General features: G+C 45.4%; 1 protein-coding gene across 2 annotated transcripts in view; it reads right to left on the reverse strand.

The window, feature by feature from the left end:
- Positions 1-354: 354 nt before the first annotated feature.
- HCN2 (hyperpolarization activated cyclic nucleotide gated potassium and sodium channel 2) overlaps positions 355-19943 on the reverse strand; it is an 89467-nt gene continuing 69878 nt past the window's right edge. For both annotated transcript variants that reach the window (XM_039319266.1, XM_039319265.1), the window contains exons 3-8: positions 11486-11647; positions 8993-9211; positions 6663-6809; positions 4555-4795; positions 3904-4068; positions 355-2155 (exon numbers count right to left, since the gene is read on the reverse strand). In XM_039319266.1, the coding sequence (XP_039175200.1) occupies positions 1128-2155; positions 3904-4068; positions 4555-4795; positions 6663-6809; positions 8993-9211; positions 11486-11647 (1962 nt within the window). In that variant the 3' untranslated portion in view covers positions 355-1127. The remainder of the gene's footprint in view (positions 2156-3903; positions 4069-4554; positions 4796-6662; positions 6810-8992; positions 9212-11485; positions 11648-19943) is intronic.

Here is a 19943-nt window from a genome sequence, read left to right on the forward strand (position 1 = left end):
TGATCTGTCACTTAATAGAAATCAGTCTGAAATAAAGAGAACTCCACAAAATGGCGGCTTTAATCCTGAGCGCCAACACACTTTTGGTCCTTCATGGCAGCGTTTCACATTGCACACGGTTTAAGTTCTCTGGACTTCGACTCCCAGAATTCCCCAACTCACATTTGTGTGGACTTCGACTCCCAGAATTCCCCAACTCGCATTTGTGTGGACTTCGACTCCCAGAATTCCCCAACTCGCATTTGTGTGGACTTCGACTCCCAGAATTCCCCAACTCGCATTTGTGTGGACTTCGATTCCCAGAATTCCCCAACTCGCATTTGTGTGGACTTCGACTCCCAGAATTCCCCAACTCGCATTTGTGGACTTCGACTCCCAGAATTCTGCCTGTTGATTTCTCCCTGCTGGCTGGGGAATTCTGGGAGTTGAAGTCCACACAGTTTAAAGCGACCAAAGTTAAGAAACACTGTTCTAGGGATGAGCAAAGATTAGCCTGAAAGACTGACCCCCTTTCTTCCTGATGTCCCCTCAACAGGTCTCTCCCCTTTGGGTTCAGCACGGTGCGTGGCGTATAAGGCATTGCGTATGCGGTTTAACTCCTAAATATATATATAATTTTTCTCTCAGTATTTTATATATATGTATATACATATATATCTCTCTCTATATAAGTATGTATATATTTTACACACACTGGATTAAATTGCATGAGAATCTAGATATGGCTTTCCACGGAATGGACACAGCAGGGCGAGGCGGGATGAAGAATGAACAGCCACACAGGAGCCAAACTTTAGAGGAGGAAGAGGGTGGCTCCTTCGTCCCTGGGACTGTCTCCTGGCTAGGAGCGCATCGCTCCTCCTGCAGAGGCAGAAGTCCTGCAGAGCTTCCCTGACACCGGATCCCATGTGCCCCAGCCCCACCTGGTGAAGCACACGACTGCGCGGGCCCTTCTTCCCCGCTAGTATTGCAGAGCGAGTGATGATCAGCATGTCAGAAAAAGAGCTGAGAGGAATACCACGGAACAGCCCCCTTGCCAGTTCATGCTGCCCCACAGCTAGGCCGAGGGGTGTCCTCTCCTCCTGGCCCGACTGGAGACCCCTCCCTCCTGCAGATTAAGTCGAGGGTCACAAATTGGACGGAAGCTTAGATTTCGCTGAGTCCGTATCAGGGGCGCTAATGATGGAATCCTTGCGGGCACCGCTTGAGTCCTGCTGAATGCCCGAGGCGGCTGTCCCAGGGTATGCGGCAGACATGGTCATCTGGTGGGGCACCCGGGCTGCCGGCCGTGGTGCGGCTGGCGGGGTGTGACCAGCATTCTGGGTCGAAGTGGCAGGCGACGACGTCGAGGCCCCCTGCCCAGTGGGGATTGAAGCGGTGGACTCGTGAGCCGAGGAGGGCGGGCTCTGGCCCGGCGTCTGGGGAGCGCCGTGGGGAAGGGAGGGCTGGGAGGCTGAAAGAGGCCGAGTCTCCTGGCTGAGACTCCTTGTGTGAAGGGCCTGGGTGCTCTTGTGAGCCGCCAGCCGCTGTGGCGAACCGGGCGGCTTCTGCTGAGTTAGCGAGAGCTGGGACCCTGACTGACCTTTGGCACCCCCGTATGGGAACGTCCGGCTGGCGTGAGGGCTTTGGGAAGAGGGACTGGACACCACAGAGGGGAAGGGGCCGGCGGAAGAGGCCAGCGGAGGCTGGGGAGGGGGGTGCTGCTGCTGGAGTGGGACGTTCGGCTGCAGGGGCCGTGGCACATTCTGGAGCATGGGGCCACCCAGTTGTTGCTGCTGCTGCTGTAGGTTCAGCTGCTGCTGCTGGTGATGCTGCTGAAGCAAGGCTGGTGAGATGGCAAAGGCCCCCGGGAGACCGCCTTGGTACTGGAGCCGGCGGACCATCCGTGGGGAGCCGAGGCTGATTGGGCCGACCAGCGGGCTGGCCATCTGCGGGCAGAAGCTCATCGCCACGGCCTGCTGGAGGGTCGCGATCGCCGAAGTAACCTGGGGCTGAGCCGGGGTGTACACGGCGGTGTGCTGTTGGAGCTCGGCCTGCTGTACCATCTCCCGGTCGTACTTGACAATCTCCTGGATAATCTCGTTCTCCTGATTGTTGAAGACGCCGGAATTGAGGTCGTGCTGCACCTTGTGCAGGAGAATGGAGTTCTTCTTCCCTGCAAGAGAAGAGCAGAAGACACGGCTTCTTTGCAGTCCAAGTCCACCTTCCCAAAGGTGCTTTTTCAAAAGGCCAACTGGACTTTTTTTTGTTTTTTCCTTGAAGATGTTTCGCTTCTCATCCAAGAAGCCAGTTCTGAGTGAATGGGGGAGAATGGAAGGACTTATATTCCTTTGCGGTCATCTGGTCATTAGCGCTCTCTCTGAGAATCGTTGAGGCCGCTTGGAGGTTTATCTGTGCCCTCGGGGAACTGCTGAAAGGCCGGTCGGTCCTCAGAGAGAGCGCTAACAACCATATGACTCCAAAGGAATATAAATCCTTCCATTCCCTCCCATTCCCTCAGAACTGAAGAAGCTTCTGGGATGAGAAGCGAAACGTCTTCAAGGAAAAAAACAAAGTCCAGTTGCCTTTGGAAAAAGCACCTTTGGGACAACCAGGATTTGGAAGACTGGGAACCTCCATAGATAGGCAGGTCCACTGATGTCTTTGCATAGCACTTCCCATACCCATGGAAAACTACAGATGGTCCTCGACTTACGACCAGTCGCTTGGGGACTGTTTGAAGTTACGATGGATCTACCTGGGGGGAGAGGAGGGTATTTACAACCCAGTTTCAGTTCCAATGGTTGCTCCCAAGTCACATGACCACACTTCGGATGCTCGCCAGCTGGGCTGCATTTGCAGCTGTTGGCAGCATCCCGCAGTCACATGACCGTGTTTTATGCTGGTCTTGCTGAAAATCGACATTTACTTCCAGTTCTCAGCACAACTGCACCCATAGCAAGCCATGGGTTCATTTAATGACTGTGGTCTTCGCTTAACGACCACTACGAAAAAGTTTGCAAAATTGCAGCTCTGACTTTTGAGATATTCAAGCTACCCAAGGTCACCTTGGGAGATGGGAAGCAGAATGAACGAACAAACCAACCAACCAATCAATCAATCCATCAACCAACCAACCAATGAAATGAAACAAAATGCTTGAAACAAAGCGGTTGAACCAAGGGGTTTCCTACATGAGATGGGACATTTCATGGAAGAATTAGGCTCAAAATCCCGAAACATCTTGAATACAGGTAGTCCTCAACTTACACACATTCATTTAGGGACCATTTAAAATTACAACGCCATTGAAAAAAGGGACTTATGTTCATTTTTTCACAGTTACAACTGTTACAGCATCCCCATGGCCACGTGATCAATTCAGACATTTGGCAACTGACTCGTATTTATGACGGTTGCCGTGTCCCGGGGTCACGTTGATCCCCTTTTGCGTTCTTCTGACAAGCAAAATCAATGGGGGAAGCCGGATGCATTTAACAACCATTTTACTAACTTAACAACTGCCGTGACTCACGTTACAACAGTGGCAAGAAAAGTTTGTAAAATGGGACAAAACTCACTTAACAAATGTCTCACTGAGCAGCAGAAATTTGGGGCTCAACTGCGGTTGTAAGTTGAGGACTATCTATATCAGGGGTCTTCAAACTTGGCCCTTTTATGACTTGTGGACTTTGACTCCCAGAATTCCTCAGCCAGGCATGCTGGCTGAGGAATTCTGGTTGTCGAAGTCCACAAGTCATAAAAGGGCCAGGTTTGAAGACCCCTGACCTATATCGTACCTCTAATGGGCAGCTCATATTTTCCAAATAAAATCTGGATGCCTTTTTTTCAGAGTGTCCAGCTGGGACACCGTGGCCCATCAGCCCCTCCCCTTACCTCCCCGTGCCAATTCTCCCAGCATACCAATGCGATCCAGGCGATCCAGAGCAACAGTTTCGAAAGCCCGTCTCATCATGGGGTATTCCTCTAGGACCTCATTAAAATTGTCCACTGAGAGGGAATACAAGCGACAATAGGTGTCCGCACGGACACTCGCCGTGCGACGCCCTCTGGTCAGGAGGCAAATCTCTGGAGAAAAGATGAAAAAAATGAATTCAAATCCCAAAATTAGATTCCCAATGACTTTCCTCTTAATGATAGAAGAATATATACATTCTCTGTAGGGTTAAGCCCAACTTCTTCCTTTTTTTTTCACAAAGCCTACCTAGATATCTACCGGATCTAATGTTGTCTTTTTTTCCCTTCAACTATTTCCAGTCAAGCCGGTGGCTATAAGTGCATTAATTTTAAATTAAGTTCTCTTTTTCTTTCCTCAACCGAAGATCAAAAATTTCTCTGGGGCTATTTTGTCTTCTGGACAGTTTGAGATTTGCTTATGCCTATCTTGACGGCCATTTTGGGAACGGTCAAGTCCTCTGTGGCAGCCATTTTGAAACCGCACCAAACGTATGTTCTCCACATGCCAAAGATACCTCATTTTAGGAAGGAAACGAAACCTGTCCTTAGAATGCCACAAATATGTAAATGAATGAAGATGGCCTTGATTTATCTCACCTCCAAAGTAGGAACCATCTGAAAGCTTCATCTCTTTATTGCCTTTTGTAAGGACACTGACCACCCCATGTTGGATGAAGTACATCTTTTTCCCGATGGTTCCTTCTCTGATGATGTAGTCCCCTGGTTGAAATACTTCAAATCTCAGTTTGGTGAGCACAGCTGTGACAAAATTGGGATCAGCGTTGGCAAAGAGCGGCATGGAGGCCACCAGTTTGCGACAGTTGAAGTTGACAATCTCCTGAAGAGCGACAGACAAAAAAAATCTTAACATGATTTTGTGCAAATATCGCTCAGCTTTTTCTTACATGTTCCTTTGTGTCAAGAGAGGACAAGTTGGAATCTTAAATCAGTGTTTCTCAACTTTGTAATTTTATGTTGTGTGGAATTGCTGCTGGCTAGGGAATTCTGGGAATTGAAGGTCCAAAGGTCTTAAAATTGCCAAGTTTCAAAGACACTGATTTAGACCAACCAACCTTAGTTAGCAGATAGTAATAGTAATAAAGTTGGAAGGGACCTTGGAGGTCATCTAGTCCAACCCCCTGCTCAGGTAGGAAACCCTACACCATTTCGGACAAATGGCTGTCCAGTCTCTTCTTAAAAACTTCCAATGTTGGAGCATTCACCGCTTCTGGAGGCAGGTTGTTCCACTGGTTAATTGTTCTCACTGTAAGGAAGTTTCTCCTTAGTTCTAGCTTGCTTCTCTCCTTGATCAGTTTCCATCCGTTGCTTCTTGTCCTGCCTTCAGGCGCTTTGGAGAACAGTTTGACTCCCTCTTCTTTGGGGCAGCCCCTGAGATACTGGAACACAGCTATCATGTCCCCCCTTGTCCTTCTCTTCGTTAAACTAGACATACCCAATTCCAGCAGCCGTTCCTTATATGTTTCAGCCTCCAGTCCCCTAATCATCTGTGTTGCTCTTCTCTGTACTCTTTCTAGAGTCTCAACATCTTTTTTACATCGTGGTGACCAAAACTGGATGCAGTGTGGCCTTACAAAGGCATTGTAAAGTGGTATTAATACTTCACGTGATCTTGATTCTATCCCTCTGTTAATGCAGCCTAGCACTGTGTTGGCTGTTTTGGCAGCTGCAGCACACGGTTGGCTCATATTTAGGTGATTGTCTATTAGGACTCCGAGGTCCCTCTCACAGTTACTACTATTGAGCATGGTGCCACCTATGCTGTATTTGTGCATTTGGTTTTTCTTGCCTAAATGTAGAACCGTGCTTTTTTCACCATTGAATTTCATTTTGTTAGTTACTGCCCAGTGTTCAAGTCTGCCCAGATCCTTCTGTATCTGAAGCCTGTCTTCTGGAGTGTTGGCAATTCCTCCCAGCTTGGTGTCGTCTGCAAATTTGATGAGTTCCCCATCTATCCCTTCATCCAAATCGTTGATGATCCCAGAAAGAGATAAACCACGAAATGACGTTCCAAGGTTGCCTAAGGTAGGCTGCCTCAAAATATGGAGGCTCCATTTTCAAGTTCAGTCTGATGAACCATTGTGGGGATTGGATAAGTCTAGTCTAACGAAGAGAAGGAGTCACAGTGTTCCGGTATCTCAGGGGCTGCCCCAAAGAAGAGGGAGTCAAGCTATTCTCCGAAGCGCCTGAAGGCAGGACAAGAAGCAACGGAGGGAAACTAACCAAAGAGAGAAGCAACCTAGAACTGAGGAGAAACTTCCTGACAGTGAGAACAATTAACCAGTGGAACAAGCTGCCTCCAGAAGTTGTGGGTGCTCCATCACTGGAGACTTTTAAAAAGAGACCGGACGACCATTTGTCTGAAATGATATAAGGTCTCCTGCTTGAGCAGGAAGTTGGACTAGAAGACCGCCAAGGTCTCTTCCAACTCTGTTATTCTGTTAAATTCTACTATTGGACATTGACGACCTTTAGCCAAGATCTACCCCTTGCTTGTCCATCTTCTCATGGTCCATCCCCTTATGGCAGTGTTTCTCAACCTTGGCAATTTTAAGGCATGTGGACTTCAACTCCCAGAATTCCACAGCCAGCAATGCTGGCTGTGGAATTCTGGGAGTTGAAGTCCACATGCCTTAAAATTGTCAAGGTTGAGAAACACTGCCTTATGGCGTGTGGGTGAGGCTTACCTCTCGCAGAGGCTCGTTCAGCTCCCCGAGGATGCTGTCCTCGTCAAACATTTTGCCCTGGTAGCGATGTTCATAATAGTCATGGATCTTCTGCCGGAAGTCAGCGGGGAGTTTGTGGAAGGACATGTACTGTTCCACTTGCTTGTACTGCAGGAGGCAGAAGGTGGAGGAGAAATTAAGCGGGAGAGTTTAAGCAAAATGTCTCACTTGAGGAATGCAAAGGAAAGGGAAATCAAACCAAGGGGGGGAAAAATGAATATTTTAATCTATTTTAATCTATGGGCCATCCAAGTGAAAAGGGGAACAATTACTCAAGATTAAGAAAACCAAAATCATGGCATCCAGCCCTCTCAATTCCTGGCAAAGAGATGGGGAAGAAATGGAGGTAGTGACAGATTTTATCTTCCTGGGCTCCAAGATCACCTCAGATGGGGACTGCAGCCAAGAAATTAGAAGACGCTGGATCCTGGGGAGGAAAGCTATGGCAAATCTAGACAGCATACTAAAAAGCAGAGACATCAACCTGCCAACAAAAGTGCGTATAGTCAAGTCCATGGTTTTCCCAGTTGCAATGTATGGCTGTGAAAGTTGAACCACAAGAAAGGCTGAGCGCCAAAGAATTGAGGCCTTTGAACTATGGTGCTGGAGAAGACTCCTGCGAGTCCCCTGGACTGCAAGGCGATCCAACCGGTCAGTCCTAGAGGAGATCAACCCTGACTGCTCTTTAGAAGGCCAGATCCTGAAGTTGAAACTCAAGTACTTTGGCCACCTAATGAGAAGGAAGGACTCATTGGAGAAGCGCCTAATAATGCTGGGAAAGATGGAGGGCAAGAGAAGAAGGGGACGACAGAGAATGAGGTGGCTGGAGGGAGTCCCTGAAGCAGTAGGCGTGAGCTTAAATGGACTCCAGAAGATGGTAGAGGACAGGAAGACCTGGAGGAACGTTGTCCATTGGGTCGCGATGGGTTGGACATGACTTCGCAATTAACAACAACAACAAAACAGATAAGGAAAAGAAAAAAGATTATGCAGAGTATTACCAAACATCAGCCTTCCCAGGTAGGGCAGACAGGAACCTTGACCAGATAAGCTAATTCTACTTTATTGTATGGCTACATTAACAGAATCTTTCAAGTCTGAAAGTATGAATCTCCCACAGTCCCTTTTCACAGCCTGATAAATTAGGGAGGATCCCTTCTGAGTTTCTTTCTCTGCCTGTTATGCAGCTTTGGGCTCCCCCTCCTCTTCTCTTATCTGATTGTTCTCTAAGGCCGGGGCCCTCCAAACTTGGCTACTTTAAGGCTTCTGGACTTCAACTCCCAGAATTCCTCAGCAGGTCTGGCTGAGGAATTCTGGGAATTGAAGTCCACAAGTCTTAAAGTTGCCAAGTTTGGAAGCCCCTGCTCTAGGCAATCCCCCACTCATCTCCCAAGGTCTGTTACATTTAAGTGGGGAGGGGAGTGGTCTGAGACAAAGTCAGGTGAGCCAATCACCAGGAGAGGGTGAGTTCTAGTCCCGCCTTAGGCATGAAAGCAGACTGAGTGATTTGGGGCCAATTAGTAGGAGGTGGTGAGTTCTAGTCCCGCCTTAGGCATGAAAGCAGACTGAGTGACTTTGGGTCAATCACCAGGAGGTGGTGAGTTCTAGTCCCGCCTTAGGCATTAAAGCAGGCTGAGTGATTTGGGACCAATCACCAGGAGGTGGTGAGTTCTAGTCCCGCCTTAGGCATGAAAGCAGGCTGAATGACTTTGGGTCAATCCCCAGGAGGTGGTGAGTTCTAGTCCCGCCTTAGGCATTAAAGCAGGCTGAGTGATTTGGGGCCAATCAGTAGGAGGTGGTGAGTTCTAGTCCTGCCTTAGGCATGAAAGCAGATTGAGTAATTGGGGGTCAATCACCAGGAGGGGGTGAGTTCTAGTCCCGCCTTAGACATGAAAGCAGGCTGAGTGATTTGGAGCCAATCAGCAGGAGGTGGTGAGTTCTAGTCCCGCTTTAGGCATGAAAGCAGGCTGAGTGATTTGGCGTCAATCACCAGGAGGTGGTGAGTTCTAGTTCCGCCTTAGGCTTAAAAACCGGCTGGGTGTTTTTGGACCAGGCACTCTTTTTCAGTCCTAGGAAAGAGGCAATAGCAAACCACTTCTGAAAAATCTTGCCAAAAAGACTGCAGGGACTTATCCAGGCAGTATCCGAGAATAGGACACGACTGAATAGAAGGGGGAAAAAACACAGACTGGGAAGGAAAAAGCAAAAGGAACCAAAGAGAAGGAAAAAAAGGGGGCAAATTAAAAGAAATTACTTAAAAAAAAGCAGAGCACTCCCCATCCCTCTCGTACCTTTTCTTGATACTGGCGCCGGGAGGAATCCAGAGACTGGATGAGGGCCGTGGCGTGGCCAATGAACATGGCATAGCAAGTGGCTCCCACGATCATGCTCAGCATCGTCAGCCATATGTCTGTCATGCTCTCCGGCGCCTGGCGCCCGTATCCGATGCAAAGCATGTGGCTCATGGACTTGAAGAGTGCAAAAGAATACAGCTCACTCCAGGAATCGTTCTGCAACAGAGAAATGACACAACTCCGGTTAAAAAGACTGTCCTGCAAAGAGAATTCGATCCATGCCCGTTTTTCTAAAAATTCATTCTGAGCCAAGGTTATTTCAACATTAAATCTTTCTTTTTTTAAGATCCAAAATTCAGAAGATGAGTTAGGAAGGATGACATCAGAGATTGGAGGTCAAAGGAACTGAAGGAAAGCGGGAAGCTGGCTTTCATTTCTAAGGCGGGACTAGAACTCACAGTCTCCTGGTGATTGGTCCAAAGTCACCCAGCTGGCTTTCATGCCTAAAGTGGGACTAGAACTCACAGTCTCCTGGTGATTGGTCCAAAGTCACTCAGCTGGCTTTCATGCCTAAAGTGGGACTAGAACTCACAGTCTCCTGGTGATTGACTGAAAGTCACCCAGCTGGCTTTCATGTCTAAGATGTGACTAGAACTCAAGTCTCCTGGCGATTGGTCCAAAGTCAACCAGCTGGCTTTCATGCCTAAAGTGGGACTAGAACTCACAGTCTCCTGGCGATTGGTCCGGTCACCCAGTTAGCTTACATTTCTAAGGTGGGACTAGAACTCACAGTCTCCTGGTGATTGGTCCAAAGTCACCCAGCTGGCTTTCATGCCTAAAGTGGGACTAGAACTCACAGTCTCCTGGTGATTGGTCCAAAGTCATCCAACTGGCTTTCATGTCTAAGATATGACTAGAACTCAGTCTCCTAGTGATTGGTCCAAAGTCACCCATCTGACTTTTATTTCTAAGGCGGGACTAGAACTCACAGTCTCCTAGTGATTGGTCCAAAGTCACCCATCTGACTTTTATTTCTAAGGCTGGATTAGAACTCACAGTCTCCTGGTGATTGGTCCAAAGTCACTCAACCAGTTTTCATGCTTAAAGGAGCAGTAGAATTCAGTCTCCTGGTGACTGACCCAAAGTCACCTAGCCAGCTTTCATGTGTAAAGAAAGTTTGGTACTGATGCTCTCTCAGTTTCTAGCTTAGCGCCTTTACTATGACACCAAATGCATATTTCTCAAATTTGCCCAACTTCTGGAATTCTGTCCATACCATTCTCAGGGAACAGATATTTACATTACTTTCTGAGCACATCTGAAACATAAATTTTGATTTAAGACAGCCATTTCTGTTTAGGAGACATCATTTTCTCATTATACCTTTTCTCCTTTAGGCAAAACAGTAAAATACAGGGAGTCCTCAACTTACAACCATTTGCTTAACAACTGTGTGAAGTTATAAATGCTGCAACCTACAGATAGCCCTCGACTTACAACCACAATTGAGGCAGAATTTGATCTTTTTTGCAACAGTCGTTAAACGAATCACTGCAATTGTTAAGTGAATCATGCAGTCATTAAGCAAATCCGGCTTCCCCCATTGACTTTGCTTGTTGGAGGCCCTGTGGGAATGATTATGATGATGATGATGATGATGATGATGATGATGATGATAATAATAATAATAATAATAGTAGTAGTAGTAGTAGTAGTAGTAGTAGTAGTAGTAGTAGTAAGTACTAGATGTGGCAGTGCCTGAAATAGATGAGAAAGAACTGGAGAAGATAACAAAATACAAAGACCTACAAATAGAAATAGAAAGACTGTGGCAAAAGCAAGCAAGGGTAGTACCAATAGTCATAGGCTCCTTGGGTGCAATCCCAAAACAACTGGAGCACCACTTGAACACCATTGGCATTGACAAATTCGCTATTAGTCAATTGCAAAAGGCAGCCTTACTAGGAACTGCTTCCATCCTGCGACGATATCTGTAATACCATCAAACATCCACATCTGCCTATCCCAGGTCCTTGGGAAGGACTTGATAGGTAGACAAAAATGCCAAATCCAGTCTGAACATCTGGCTGACTGTGCGATGATCGATAGAATAGAATAGAGCTGGAAGGGACCTTGGAGGTCTTCTAATCCAGCCCCCTGCTCAAGCAGGAGAACCTATACCATCTCAGACAAGTGACTGTCCAGTCTCTTCTTAAAACTCCCCACGATTTCTGGTGGCAAGCTGTTCCACTGGTTGATTGTCCTCACTGTTAGGAAGTTTCTCCTTAATTCCAGGTTGTTTCGCTCTCTGTTCAGTTTCCAACCATTGTTTCTCACCCTTCCCTCTGGTTCTCTGGTGAACAACCTGACCCCCTCTGCTATGTGGCAGTCCCTCAGATACTGGAACACAGCTATCATGTGTCCCCTGTTTCTGATAATAGTGCTCCTCGCAGTGATCGGGACCCCATCTCCTCTTTCCTTCTGACTCACCACCATGCCGTTGATGGAGACCCAGGAGTCAGTAGGGAAATCCTGCAGCATCGGAACGAGGAACTGGAGGCAGCCATCCCAGTGGCAGAGAAGCAGCATCATCCCGATGAGATTAATGATGCGCATCACAGCACTAGCCAGGTCATACGTCATGTGGAATATCTGCCGCGGGAAAAGAGAAACATGTCAAATGGCAAAGAATTCCCGTTTTCGAGAAAGTGAGAACGCTCCACGCCAGGTTCAATGCTCTTCAAGAGGTTGCTATTAGGAGTCAGAAAAACAAGGATTAAGTCAATAGTAATCTGTTACAATTAATCCTCGACTGGAATTCCAATCATGAGTTGTGACGGTCATTAAGCAGGTCACAAGAGCCCATTATACCAGGGCTCTTCGAACTTGGCCCTTTTATGACTTGTGGACTTCAACTCCCAGAATTCCTCAGCCAAAGCACCAGAAGGCAGGACAAGAAGCCACGGATGGAAACTAACCAAGGAGAGAAGCAACTTAGAACTAAGGAGAAATTTCCTGACAGTGAGAACAATCAATCAGTGGAACAACCTGCCTCCAGAAGCTGTGAATGCTCCAACACTGGAAGTTTTTAAGAAGAGACTGGACAGCCATTTGTCTGAAATGGTATAGGATTTCCTGCCTGAGCACGGGGTTGGACTAAATGACCTCCAAGGTCCCTCCCAGCCAAGCCTTGCACTTCAAGATTTCATGGCTTTTGTTTGATACTGCTAAGATTTGGGATTGGCTTCTGTTCAGATTTCTTTTGTCTTCATTTTCCAGTCTTGGTGAGAAACGGAACTGGATTTTTAATTATTAGTTTTAATTTAAAAAAAAATGTATAGGATGAAGCCAGTTCAAATTTAAAGACAAAAGAAGGTAAAAATAAAGAGAAGTTAATAAGAAATAAAAGGAAAAAAATATAGAAAGGAATGGCTTCTGATTTCCTTTCCAACAATTATAAGCCCACTTATATTTTCTCCTTTCCATTTCTGGTGAATTTTCACCCAAATTTTAACTAGCCACAGGTGGCCAGGGCAAATCACTTGTAAGATTAGTTAGATACTTGTTGCTGCAAAAATAATATTTGTATCAAAATACATTATTTATTATCATTTATAAATATATATATATATATATATATATATATATATATATATATATATATATATATATATTGCTTCTATATATTATTTATTATATATTTTATAAAAAATAATAACTCAAGGTAGGGAACATACCTAATATTTGTTCTTCCACCTATTTTCCCCACAACAACCCTGTGAGGTGGACTGAGCTGAGAAAGACGAACTGGCCCCAAATCACCCAACCATCTTTCATGCCTGAGGCGGGACCAAAACTCACAGTCTCCTGGTGATTGGCCCAAAGTCACCCAACCATCTTTCATGCCTGAGGCGGGACCAAAACTCACTGTATCTTGGTGATTGGCCCAAAGTCACTCAAACATCTTTCATGTCTGAGGCGGGACTAGAACTCAGAGTTTCCTGGTGATTGGTCCAAAGTCACCCAACCATCTTTCATGCCTGAGGCGGGACCAAAACTCACTGTCTCCTGGTGATTGGTCCAAAGTCACCCAACCATCTTTCATGTCTGAGGTAGGACTAGAATTTACTGTATCTTGGTGATTGGCCCAAAGTCACTCAAACATCTTTCATGTCTGAGGCGGGACTAGAACTCAGAGTTTCCTGGTGATTGTCTCAAAGTCTCTCAATCTTCTTTCATGTCTGAGGCAGGACTAGAACTCAGAGTTTCCTGGTTTCTAGGGCCCTAACCACTTGACTAGACCAAACTGACTCACAAGCGTTAAATCTCTTTTAAATCCAAAATAAACAGTATTATGATTCAAAGAAATGTCCTTATTTATTCCTGCAACGGGATAAGACAACGGGCACTTAAAAATGACTTGCCAGACGGATGCACAGTGATAATGCATTTTGCATTCCTTCTGTGACCGTCTCATCCAGGACATGGAAAGACCTCTGCGCCACGCACAGAAGCCTCTTCCGGTGCTTCCGATGAGCCACTTGTAAAATCTCATTAAAGCATTGTAAAATGTCCCTAAAGCAGAAACGACGAGATAATTTTATTTTTGCTTGTTTTAAATTGGAGGATACCAATAAGGAACTGCATTGAAGCATTTTCAAAGCAAGAAACCCAACACGCTTCCAAGACTGAGCATCTTATTTTCAGCAACAACAATGGGGGGGGGGGAAATATGCTTCCATAATTTAGCGGTATAATGTTGTAAGCTCTGGAACTAATTAAAAAACAAAACAAAGCCCCAAAGTCGGAAAGTCGCAATCCGTCTGCAGCTCGCTCGCCAATCCCCATCGGAAAAGAGCTTGTTTACCTCCCTATGCAGAAGCTGAAGCCAGATTTAAACTGGTCACCTCAGTGATATGGAAGAAAAAATAAATTTTCTCTTCCGCTTCCTTAAGCTGCCTGGAGAAATGCAAAGCACATCCGCACACTGCGGGCATCCATCCGTGACTGGAGAATTTCAAAGCCAGGATCTCTGGAGAAGGATCTATTTCAACTGGGTACAGGTAGCTTATGGAGGGCTGTTGAGCCCAACATTTTTGCTGCTAAGCAAGACAATTGTTATGTGAATTTGGCCCCATTTTGTGACCTTTCTTGTCACCATTGAAAAGTGACTCCCTGCAGTTGTTAAGTTAGCAACACGGTTGCTAAGTGACTTCTGGCTTCCCCACTGACTTTGCTCGCCGGAAGGTCGCAGAAGGGGATCACGTGACCACAGGACGCCAGAACCGTCGCAAGTACATGCCAGTTGCCAAGCATCTGAATTTTGATCACGTGACCGTGAGAACGCTCAGGTTATAAATGTGAAAAGCAATCACAAGTCACTTTTCTCGGGGCTGTTATAACTTTGAACAGTCGCTAAATGAACTGTTATAAGTTGAGGACTACCTGTATGCGGTGGAGAAAAAGAGCATCGTCCTTCCAAGATTGCTTCCTAGAGAAGAAACCGCCTGTACAGGCAGTCCTCAAGTTACGACCATTGGTTTAACAACCGTTCAAACTGAAAAAAGTGACTTACGACCTGTCCTCATACTTACAACCCTCCCAATGTCGCCATGATCACATGACCAAAATTCAGGTAGTGGCAACCAGTATGTATTTATGACGGTTGCAGAAACCCGGGGGGGGGGAAAGGGTGTCACATGGTCTCCATATGGGATATTCCCAGCCAGCTTCCAGCAAGCAAAGACAGTGGGGGAAGCTGGATTCACTTAACAATATTGGCAAAATAGTTAATTAATCCAGGTGTAAGTCACTTAATGACCACTTAACTTAGCAACAGGGGCTCCAGTCCCAAATGTGGTCATAAATCAAGGACTACCTGTATAAAACTCAAAGGCCAGAAGGATTGGTTTGAAAAAAAAAAAAAAGAGTCAATTCCCAGAAGCAAGATCTACGGCCAATTAAACTCTACTGCCGACAATTGAAAATTCTGCTAAAGGCTGGGAATAACCATTGAACGGTGCAATTTTACTATCTTTCCACCTAGCAGTTAAATTCATGCCCAGTGATAAACGGAGAAAGCTCAGTTCTAACCTGATTTATGGACTCCGTGGATGGAGGAAGGATATCAGTTCACAGTCAAAACGTCAACAATTAATCTCAAGCGTATGATGCTAAAGTACAAAGGTCTCCAAAAATAAAAACAGATAATGAAAATCAACATTGCCTTCCCTCATTTTGCTTCCTATTTTCGATTTGCATTTTCATTCCCTCTCCCCCCTTTTTTTCTTTGAATCTCCTGGGGGGGGGGGGAAGAAAGGAAAATATTCCCTGCAGATTTACATGTGTCCTTGTATATTGACTTTAGAGCCACATTAACTTCCTATAATTATAATTTATCACCTTTATAAGTCAGCTGCAAGCACAAAATGTTTCTTTTGATTGAGTGGGCCCTTCAGGGGCTTAAATGAAGAAGCAATCGGGCTGCTTTGGCTGTGTAATTTGGGTGCTTTATTACTCCTGACAGCCATTAGATTGTTCTTTCTTTCCTGCAGAGTTTGTCATGGGATTCCCAGGCAACCCAGACCTTGCACAATGATACAAGTATACTTCGATTTACAACCGTTCATTAAGTGAATGAAATTAAAGCACTGACTTATGACTGTTTTCCATACTTAAGACGGATGCAGCATCCCCAGGGTCATATAATCAAAGTTTGGATGCTGGGCAACTGGCTCGTATTTATGACCCTGGCAGTGTCCCGGGGTCCTTTTTGCAACTTTATGACAAGCAAAGTCAATGGAATAACCAGATTCACTTCACAGCTGGTCCTTGACTGATGACTTAATACCATTTACGAGGCCTTGGTAAGGCCACACTTGGAATACTGCATCCAGTTCTGGTCACCGCGATGTAAAAAAGATGTTGAGACTCTAGAAAGAGTGCAGAGAAGAGCGACAAAGATGATCAGGGGACTGGAGGCTAAAACATATTGGGTATGGAATTGGGTATGTCTAGTTTAATGAAGAGAAGGACAAGGGGGGACATGATAACAGAGTTCCAGTATCTCAGGGGCTGCTCTAAAGAAGAGGGAGTCAAGCTATTCTCGAAAGCACCTGAAGGCAGGACAAGAAGCAACGGGTGGAAAATAATCAAAAAGAGAAGCAACCTAGAACTAAGGAGAAACTTCCTGACAGTTAGAACAATTAACCAGTGGAACAACCTGCCTCCAGAAGCGGTGAATGCTCCAATACTGGAAGTTTTTAAGAAGAGACTGGACAGCCATTTGTCTGAAATGGTATTGGGTTTCCTGCCTGAGCAGGGGGTTGGACTAGATGACCTCCAAGGTCCCTTCCAACTTTATTATTATTATTATTATTATTATTACAGTTCTTTTAATGATGATTTGAAATCACAACAGCATTGAAAAAAGTGACTTATGATCCTTTTTTACACTTAACGACCGCTGCAGGCTTCCCGTAGTCATATAATCAAAATTCAGACGCTTGGCACCTGACTCATATTTATGACGGCTGCTCTGTCCCTGGGGTCGCGTGATCCTCTTTTGCAATCCTCTGACAAGCAAAGTCAATGGGGAAGCTGGACTCACTTAACAACCGAATTACTAATTTAATAACTGTTGTGATTTGCTTAACCATGGTGGCAAGAAAGTTCAAACAATGGGACAAAACTCACTTAACAAATGTCTTACTTAGCAACGAAACATTGGGCTCAATTGTGGCTGTAAGTTGAGCATTAGCTGTATTACTAACTAAACCCCTGCTTAGCAACTGTGGCAAGAAATGTCGTAAAATGGGGCCAAATTCACTTAACAACTGATGCTTGGCAATGGAAATTTTGGGTTCAATTGTGGCCATTAAACGAGGACTACCTGTATTGAGGATCACCTAACCAAGGATAGGCAACCTTGGCTCTTTTATGACTCGTGGACTTCAACTCCCAGAATTCCTGAGCCAGCATGGCTCAGCTTGGAAACCTCTCCCTTTCCCCTCAGTGTGGCTGGCTCAGGAATTCTGGGAGTTGAAGTCCACGAGTCATAAAGAGCCAAGGTTTGAAGACCCCTGCTCTTAATCTTTGCCCTAGGATAGGGGTAGGCAACCTTGGCTCTTTTATGACTCGTGGACTTCAACTCCCAGAATTCCTGAGCCAGCATGGCTCAGCTTGGAAACCTCTCCCTTTCCCCTCAGCGTGGCTGGCTGAGAAATTCTGGGAGTTGAAGTCCACCAGTCATAAAAGAGCCAAGGTTGCCTACCCCTGACCTAACCAGAAGTAGGCAAAACAGCTCAAGGAGACCAACGTTTGCAGATGCACCTAGCTGAGAAACTCAATCCCACCACTAGATGGCAGCAATGTTGAGACTTTCTGTCCCAATCGCTTTGGATGGTTTTGAAAAATATCTATTCTACCTCAGTCTTTTTCTGATTAAACCAATCTCCCTCCCAGCAGCTGTTTTGAACCCTGCTTATTAAAATTCCACAACTGTCCCAAGTTTGCCAATCCTTTAAATTCACAGGTACCTGCCAGGCCCATGTGCCGATCAAGGAAGCACACACCATATATACTCAAGAGCAGGGGTCTTTCAAACTTGGCCCTTTTATGACTTGTGGACTTCAACTCCCAGAATTCCTCAGCCAGGCACATGTGCCTGGCTGAGGAATTCTGGGAGTTGAACTCCACAAGTCATAAAAGGGCCAAGTTTGAAGGCCCCTGCTCAAGAGGTACAGGTTGATGTAGGGCCTCAATTGAGGCTCAAACTTCTGTTGCTAAGCAAGACAGTTGTTGAGTGAGTTTTGCCCCATTTTACGATTTTTCTTGTCACGGTTATTAAGTGAATCCCTGCAGTTGTTAAATTAGTAACATGGCTGTAAAGTGAATCTGGCTTCCCCATTCACTTTGCTTGTCAGACAGTCGCAAAAGGAGATCACATGACCTCAGGACGCTGCAACTGCGGCTTCCCCTTTGACTTTGTTTGGCAGAAGTTGACCAGGGTCCGCAAGATTGTCTGAGACGCTACACACCCTCTTCACGACCTGTTTTCCTTGTTACCTTCTGGCAGCGTGGTATCTGAAGCAGAACATCCAGATTCAGTCCCATTTTTGTTCCATACAGTATTAAACTTGTGAAGTCTCAAGCTTCCTCCTTCCGTTATATATTCAAGGACAGTGATTAATATTCATATATTATTATATGTAAGGATGTAGGTCTATACATATGTTGTATGTAGTATGTTTAAATGTGTGTTATGTATGGGTACATTTTGAGAGCAAGCAACTAAATTTCATTTTTAATGTGTGCCATTGTGCCCACAGTAAAAAAACGACAAAGGTCTGTCTGTTTGTCTGTCTGCCTACCTACCTACCTACCTATCTTTCTGCCTGCCTATCTATCTATCTATCTATCTATCTATCTATCTATCTATCTATCTATCTATCTACTTACCTACCTATCTACCTACCTACCTACCTACCTACCTACCTACCTACCTACCTATCATATGATCCTGGGACATTGCAACCATCATAAATATGAAGTGACCATGGGAATGCTACAATGGTCACAAGTATGAAAAATGGTCATGTCATTTTTTTCAGTGTTGCAATTTCAAATGGTCACTAAATGAACTGTTGTAAGTCAAGAACTACCTGTATACATGAAGGAAGACTGTCTATGCTCCCGCCCAGCAAATCTCACCCTGCTAGGGTTAAAACTGCCTGTTTCCTCTCCACTTTTCTTTCAATTTACTGGTGTTGCAACTGTAAGCTCAGCAGCCAGCAAGTGTAATAATAATAATAATAATAATAAGAAGAAGAAGAAGAAGAAGAAGAAGAAGAAGAAGAAGAAGAAGAAGAAGAAGAAGAAGAAGAAGAAGAAGAAGAAAAGAAGAAGAAGAAGAAGAAGAAGAAGAAGAAGAAGAAGAAGAAGAAGAAGAAGAAGAAGAAGAAGAAGAAGAAGAAGAAGAAGTTGGAAGGGACCTTACAGGTCATCTAGTCCAACCCCCTGCTCAGGCAGGAAACCCTATACCGTTTCAGACAAATGGCTGTCCAGTTTTTTCTTAAAAACGTCCAGTGTTGGAGCATTCACCGCTTCTGGAGGCAGGTTGTTCCACTGGTTAATTGTTTTCACTGTCAGGAAGTTTCTCCTTAGTTCTAGATTGCTTCTCTCCTTGCTTAGTTTCCATCTGTTGCTTCTTGTCCTTTTTCTGGGTAGTAATGCAGAGCGCAGAGCAAACTTGGTTGTTTTTTTTTTATACTAAGAGAAGTTCACTGAACCTTGCAGAAAAAGACCAAATTTTTGAAACCCTTGTTTCCTGGAAAATCTGGGTGACGACAGAACCAGTTCCCTGGGTGTTTTCTGGCTTCTGCACAGAGCAGCTTCCGCAATTATTGCAGCCTTTAAAAAAAACCCGAGGAGTTTCAGGGAAAATGGTGCTGTCTACAGCTGCTGCTCTGTTTTTATTTCCTAGTCCAGGGGTAGGCAACCTTGGCTCTTTTATGACTTGTGGACTTCAACTCCCAGAATTCCTGAGCCAGCCATGCTGAGGGAAAAAGGAGAGATTTCCAAGCTGAGCCATGCTGGCTCAGGAATTCTGGGAATTGAAGTCCACGAGTCACAAAAGAGCCGAGGTTGCCTACCCCTATCCTAGGGCAAAGATTAAGAGCAGGGGTCTTCAAACCAACTTTGAGGACCCCTGCTTTGGAACATGCTCCCCAAATTTACTCTTTTGCTGGCTTTCTTCCCCCCTGCCTTCCTGTTTCCTTTAATTAAAATACATTTTAACCAAAAAGTAAGCTGCTGAACTTGGTTTTGTCTTAACCACTAATCTGAGCTATAATTTGCGCACTGATCTTGGAATTGCTGAAATTGGAGTCTGCTGACAGGTGAATAGTTAACAGTATTCCCAAATTGGGAAGGAAAACAGGAGGAGAGG

The sequence above is a fragment of the Crotalus tigris genome, unplaced genomic scaffold (assembly GCF_016545835.1).
Source record: "Crotalus tigris isolate CLP2741 ecotype Arizona unplaced genomic scaffold, ASM1654583v1 scf7180000022970.308977840:1548163, whole genome shotgun sequence".
Classification (NCBI taxonomy): Eukaryota; Metazoa; Chordata; class Lepidosauria; order Squamata; family Viperidae; genus Crotalus; species Crotalus tigris.